The 7,248-nt window shown below is 37.8% G+C and overlaps 1 protein-coding gene across 1 annotated transcript; it reads right to left on the bottom strand.

Annotated features, from left to right (window-relative positions):
- Positions 1 to 461: 461 nt before the first annotated feature.
- LOC145674535 (forkhead box C1-A-like) lies at positions 462 to 6,632 on the bottom strand. Its single transcript, XM_081744692.1, has one exon. The coding sequence runs from the start codon at positions 3,004 to 3,006 to the stop codon at positions 1,507 to 1,509; it is 1,500 nt and encodes a 499-aa protein (XP_081600818.1). The 5' UTR covers positions 3,007 to 6,632; the 3' UTR covers positions 462 to 1,506.
- Between the last annotated feature and the right edge of the window lie 616 nt (positions 6,633 to 7,248).

The raw sequence follows: 7,248 nt of genomic DNA, 5'->3' as shown, positions 1-7,248 counted from the left end.
CTTTCTTTTGTACATTTTGTAAGTTTTCAAGTTATGCATTTCACAAATGCTTTTGAACGCTCATAAAGGGCCAGTTAACGAGAAAAATATATTCTTTTTCCGACTTACAGCATTCAGAGTTTTTTTTTTTTTTTTTTTTTAAGGCGTTGTCATTCAGTATAGCCAGACAAAAATATTTCTTGAAACAAAGAAAAAAATACCTGTTTTAATTAGTCAAATTACGTGGCGTAAGATAAGCATACTATAAATTATATGGATGAATTTACTAAAATAAAAAAAGTTACCTTATATATGTAATGGACTATCATTACGTTGTTAGGAACTTTTAATGCTCGGAGCCAAAGGGATATAAATTAAATAACTGTAAACTATCAAGATATTAGAAATTTCTAAAGGTAAGTAATATCTTCGGCATACGCTTAAAATCACTAATTTTTAATTACGTATATTAATAGATAATTTAAACATTTTTTTTAAAAAAAAAAAGTCACACTAAACAGAAATTTGATTTTGTACCACATTTCAAGTAAAATTCACAAAATAATTCTGTATATTTTATATTGTAGTCGTTACTATTTAAAAAAGTCAGACATCTGCTTACATAATTTAGTGTGTACCGTCCTTTACTTAGGTTCTACAAACATTACTTACATATCCTATATATGTACTAATCACACATGAAATGATACACAATAGTCATATTACATCCTAAAGTGACGTATTAAATTTTAAATCATGCAAATGATAAATTTATCTTATTACACACAAATTAATACTAATCTTTATAAAGAGCAACTTACCGCTAGTCAAGAACTCTAAGCTTTATACTTCTTAATGATTTTATGCATTTATTATTTGTTAAAGTGGATATTTGTAATGTGATTTTGACTATTCTAATGTCAATTCTATGTCTAAACCATAAACAAACGGTATCAGTCTACAAAAAACTCAGATACTGTGCTTAGTATTGTGTTTCACTTTATCTGTTTTGGTGCTAATATGTGTTATTGTTTCATGTCATGTAAAATTTATTCTACACGCAAAAACAAATATTTCAAGTGACTGTATCTATAGCTTAGTAGTGTATAATTTGTGTGTGCATGTGCTCCCTTAAAATGTATGACACTCAACACGAAAGAAATTATTCTTTCTGAAATGTATAGGAATAATTAAAATTAGCTTTCGCTTAAATGTGTATGTGTGTATTTCCGTACATATATTTTAAAAAACGAAAAAAAACAGAATATGAATGTTTCAGTATACATTATCTGAAACTAACACAAATGTATTTAATTGTTGAAGTAGTCATTGTCTAAATTTTATCTTAATTGCTGATTTTGCTGCGGTGGGCAGCGATGCTGATGAGAACATATCACAAGTACAATCAAGGTATCTGTTATTGTAAACAGGTTCCTGCTTCAATTTTTTTGTTGATGTCAGCGGCGGTGGAATGAAGTAACACACAGCAGCAGAATTTTCATACTGTTGTAGCTAGCTGTCCAAGGGTCAGTATTTCGGTGTCCCCCCACAGTCTTGATAGTAACTGTGTGTAGGTCGGTAGTGGGGGGCCGAGGAACGAAATCCCAATTGGCAACTTGGATTTGGGACTGCTTCGAAGATGTCACGGAAGCTGCCTCCAGTGGTGGTGGTTTCAGCACCGCTGGAACTACTTCCGGTGTCTGTTGGTGAGGTGTACCACGGTGCATGCCTTGGGGGTGGAGAGAATTGTTGTGTTTGTCCTATCGAAGTAGCACTTCCTGATCCACCAATCATCGTAGATGCTGACGTTTGGCTATTGAGACACGAGGTACTAGTGGTCATAGGGGATCCTAGGTCATCTTGATGATGACCTTGTATGGCCATTGCAGTCTGATGAGAAACATACTGGCTACAATGATACGGAGATGCAGCAGCTGAAGGGCATGATGGGTACATTGGTCCTGACGTCCTGGCAGCGTATCCCGTCGGTGATATTCCTCCTCGTGAAGCTGGAGATAAATGCGAACCATCCGATGAGGTAAGTAATCCTGATCCTCCCACAGGACTGTCCCGAGCGGCTGTCATTAAACTATCGACACTAAAGGTGGCACCGACTGATGGATGAGGCTCTAAACTACAATGGCCAACCATGGATGATAAAGTCCCAGAAACTGAAATGGTGACAGGCGAAGTGGGCGTGGGAGCTCCTGATGCATCACTCATAGGATGATCTTGGTCTCCGCTACTAATCACTGGCTTCACATCATACTTTTCACTCATGCAATTCGACATCTTCAACGAATCCACTGGCTCTTGTTTTGGCTTACATGCAAGAACCACACTGCCATCAACGGAACAAGAACCCGCCGTGGAAGTTGGTGTTTTTGAGTCACCCATGACGCCTTTGTCTACTTTCAACGCCACAGCTGTCGAAGCGTCTTCGTGGTGGTGGTGCTTACTGCCCTGTCCTCCTTGCTGCATCTGAACATCTTGTTGTCTTTTTAGCACGTCTTCTTTTTCTTTTAGTACGTCCTTCTTTTTAAACCGTCTTCGCCGCCGCAAATAAGAACCATTATCAAACATGTTGTATGAATCAGGATCGAGTGTCCAATAGCTACCTTTCCCAGGCTTCTTATCGTCACGTGGCACTTTGACAAAACACTCATTTAGGCTGAGATTATGCCTAATCGAATTCTGCCATCCCTGCTTATTTTCTCTATAGTATGGAAAACGGTCCATTATAAACTGATAAATACCGTTCAGCGTAATTTTCTTCTCTGGTGCGTTTTGTATTGCCATTGCAATTAGGGCAATGTACGAATACGGTGGTTTGACCATGTCTTTAGCAGGCGTATGTTGTTGTGTAGGATAAGGCGTTGCATATGGGCCGTATCTTGCCACACTAGAATATTGGTCGTAAGTATACGCTGCAGGGCCCATTGGGGTCGACATAGTTTGTAACGGGGAGGGGTAAGTCCCCGCGGTGTGCCTGTAATAGGCATTTTGGTCACCAAATAAAGTATGCATGTTACTTACAGAGCTCCAGTTCTCCAGTTTGGGTGTCGGTGTTAAACCTCTCCTCTCACCTGAATGGCGTTGTAATAATGGATGACGATGGGGAAGGTTGTTAACCACGAGGTCTTCTATCTTCTTAATGATACACGTAATTGTAGCCAGACAGGTCGATGACAAAGAAAATGTCCCACCTTTTAGAGGAGAAAATATATTTTATGGAGCACGTTGCAGGGTAACATTCTTCAATAACGTTCCTAGATACGGCAATTTTTGGAAGAAACACATGCAGAATAGTTTCTTTGTGAAATGCACTTGATAATTCTATCGTACAGCACTTACAAACTGTCCCATGGTGAACACAACTCATGTAAGCAAATATGTAAAAAAAAAAAACGTTTCTAGCTTTTCGATTTAATTTTACGTAGTCAATGTGTTTATGCCAAGTACTTTTACACGAAATTCAGGTTATTAGATCCCACAAACAGGGTAGATATAGCAAAATATTTTTTTTTAAACACTGGCACTGTTTCTTTCTTTCTTCTTTGTAATGAACTTAGTTATTTGTTTATAAATTTTAAGGAAGTAAATTTATTCACACACACGGTACGATCACTAAGTAAACCACAACAGCTGATTACACGTGAAAACACTCGCCCACACGTAACACATAAAAAAATAAACACAAAAAATTCGGTTATCATAACATCACCAGATATGTTTTTTAATGAAATCACAATTTTCTCGCCTCCATCAGTCCGCTGGGGGGAGAAAGAGTTCACTTTGCTATCTTTTCAGTATGGATGTGTGGGTATGTTTTTTCAGTCAAGGTTGCCCTTGGCACCACAGCCGAGTAGTAGATGTGTGGCTACTATCTAAACCACCCTTCTTATTATCACTCACAACACTCTCTAGTTTACAAAGAGATTAAGTGAAAACAGTCTCCCTGTTTCCTTTCACTACAACCTCCACAATATAGAGAAAACACCCAATGTTCTCAGTGAAAACACACCGGAACGACCCAGTGAAAACAACCAGACGAATTAGTCTTCGTAACCTAAGATCAACAAGCGAAGCAGGAGCCAGCTTTAAAAGGGGATGGAACAACCGCCCGAACGAAAATCATTGCCTTGGTCGCCGCGCGTCGGCAAGCAGGCCTTGTCAGGGAACAGGCTCTCTAGTCCGGATCCCCAAGTGACGGGCTCTCGCATCAACTTCTCATATCCGCGATTGTCATTGGCTGGGTCGCCATTTCCGAGTTTTCCCCAACCACGCCTACCGCTTCCCGTCCAATGGTCGAGTGAACACGACCACTCTTAAGTTCCCGCCCCTTCACCCACCCAAAAAGGTAGAATAGAAACTGCATGGGACGGGGAAGCCTTCTTCTTGTATAAGGGATCGATGTGTGGTTATCTACCGTTGACGAGAGATCCTTCAAAAACCACACACGCACACACTCACACATGGAGAGAGAAGTTCAGTTCACCTTCCCACTCCTACTAAGCCAGTGGCGGAGCGTTAGGGAAGGATTGGGGAACGACCAGAAGGACTTTTCATCAATATCAGTATGTGAGAAGTGGCAGTAGTAATTCAGTTCCTTCCCTATCACGACTGCCAGCCCCTTCGAGTGCTCACTTACCCTTCTTCCTTTTGTACTCCCATCTTTCGGTCCCCCAGTCACCATTTTTAATCGAATCGTACTAGCCTCAAGCGCGTACGAAATGGAAGAGAGACCCCAAATCCAATTGTGCAGATGGGGAAGAAAAAAAAGAACTTCGATTTCCCCGCAAAAAGGGGAAAGATAAACAAAACGCTACCGTTGTTGAGGTACGAAATAATCCATATCTTTCATTTTACAAATCCTCTCCTTCCCCCGCACACGAACAAGATAAAAAAAAATATGGATTAGGGGTTTTCCTTATTCTCAACATATACGAAAGCATAACACATTCTCATGCTTTTTAAAAGAAAGAAAAAAGAAAAGAAAACACTTTCCTGTAAAAATTAAACAAACACAAAAGAGTGAAACTTAACACATTACTCCCCTCTTGTCCCACTCCAAAAATAAAAACACTTGGGACAAACACATAGGTAACCGTTCAGGGGGCAGGAGGCCAGCCGTGCTAAAGAAAACAATGTATTCATACAGCCTAAAATTTTCTTGCTAGCGGGGAAAAGTATCACTGGATCTTCTGTCCAAAAATCACACACACACACATGCACTTCTATAGCAACATGAACTTACACAAACACCCGTGCTGACAACGGTGTGAGGGGGTTCCTGGGTTATTGGGATGTTCTCTGTTTTAAGAATACACAAAACCAGATCAGGTCTTGTAAGCTGAAAGGAGCTCCTGGAACATTCCTGATCAGTCGTTATTTTGCCTGCTTTTGGGTTGGCATAGTTTGCTCAACCAACTGGCCTTGATTAACAATATGATCACTGTTTCCAGGACGGGATCTCGGTCTTTGACAGTCTGCTGTTGCAGTTCCTAGCGATCACATGAACCTTGAAGAAGATTTTCTTACTGATCGAGACAAACGATATTTCCAAAGCAATCAGCGTCATAAACATGCTTCATTCAATTGTGTGTTGTGGCCGCTTGACAGGAAACTCATAACTTCCATGAAGCATTGGATTGTGTCCATGATTTTAAGCAGCGAGTGAGTGAAGTCTCAGTGGCAAAAGTGTCTCTATGTGAATGAGTTCATTCCCAGTGATAAGTGTCATGAATAGCGAAATAGTACATTTCACAAATGATGCTAGTGAGTTGGAAAATGAAGTTTACTCGACTGAGGCGGAGAATGATTTTCAAGTATTAAAATTTACGACGTTTATTCAAGAATGCAGAAAACTTTTCAGTAACATACCCGAGAAATATGAAGTGTTTCATCACGATATTGTCAAATAGTTTTTTTTTTTTTTTTTGATTTTGTGAAATTGCTCCGCAAATATCTAGTGAAGTGATTTTTTTTTTGCTCATAAATAGTGCGATTGTGTTTTTACAAATGTGCAAGGTATGCTTGTTCATTTTTTAAAAAATTCAAAATTCTCATCAAGTTTCTCCTTATTAGTTTAAGAAAAACAAACTTTAGTAAAAACAAAACTTCTTAACCATATTTTTTATAACTGAACACTATTTTTTTTAATTTACAGAAAAAAAAAGAAACATTGATAGAAATTAAACTCCAACTATTCATAAAATTTTGTAGGTCGTTACTTAGGGGAAACCATACATTTGGCAAATTATGTTTTATCTGATACACATCATTAAATATTTATTGTTATTATGCATCGTTTCATTAAACATTGGTGGCATTTATAGTGTTTTATGTACTTTATTGTATTGACTAAAATATATGGCTTTCAAATACCAGAATGATTAGCGAGCTCGCCTTTTGGTTTCTGGTCCGAGTTCGCTTATCAGTTAAACTATGTATTTATTTACTTTTATTTAATAACATAGAGATGTATTTGTGAGGTCATTTTACACTTGAAAATATGTAGCCCTATATACCTAAATATTAATTTCCGCAATTTGCACGGTAAGACAGGAAAAAGTTTAGAAAACTACAGTTTAAATATCCACACGCGAGATTAGAACCCAAAACTTCTCGATTGCGAGGGGGAATGTTAACTGTTAAAACTTACAATGCGAAGCAATGATAATAACAAATATGTTCTAATATTTAGACAAAAATGTCTCAAAGAATGTGGTCACTAACTAGGTACAAGTTGTACATTTTCTACACTTTTTAAAATATTTTTTTTTTTTGTTATTTTACGCCCTAACAGCGCCAAAGAAAATAAATATTGGTCTATGCGCTATACAAAAACATAGAAAAATAATAGTTTTTTTTATTTATTTCTTTTTTGCTTGTTTGAAGATCAAATATTATTTACAATATAGTTTGCTTACACCAGCCATGTGCAACAGCCGGTGCATTGAACCATTTAATCCAGCCCGTCTGACTCTTTATTGAAAATGAATTTCTTACGAAATCTTTTAAACTGAGCTAAAAGTTCTTCTGGGATAACTGATGTCCGCGTTGAAACTTCCAGTACAGAGTGTACCATCGAACATTAGCAGACTGGTCAAGTGTTCCACTAAAATGGTAAATAAAACTATTTTTCTGCTTTTCTTTAGTAAATAACTATTTTGCTCTCGTTATAACGATTTTTATGTGTAAATTGAATATGATTATTGAATGCTTGTGAAAAATGTTGTACATTGCCTCTTATGACCTTCGACACTA

This window comes from Thermobia domestica, chromosome 17 (genome assembly GCF_964235325.1).
Source record: "Thermobia domestica chromosome 17, izTheDome1.hap1.1, whole genome shotgun sequence".
NCBI lineage: Eukaryota > Metazoa > Arthropoda > Insecta > Zygentoma > Lepismatidae > Thermobia > Thermobia domestica.
This window is presented reverse-complemented; position numbering and strand designations above follow the sequence as displayed.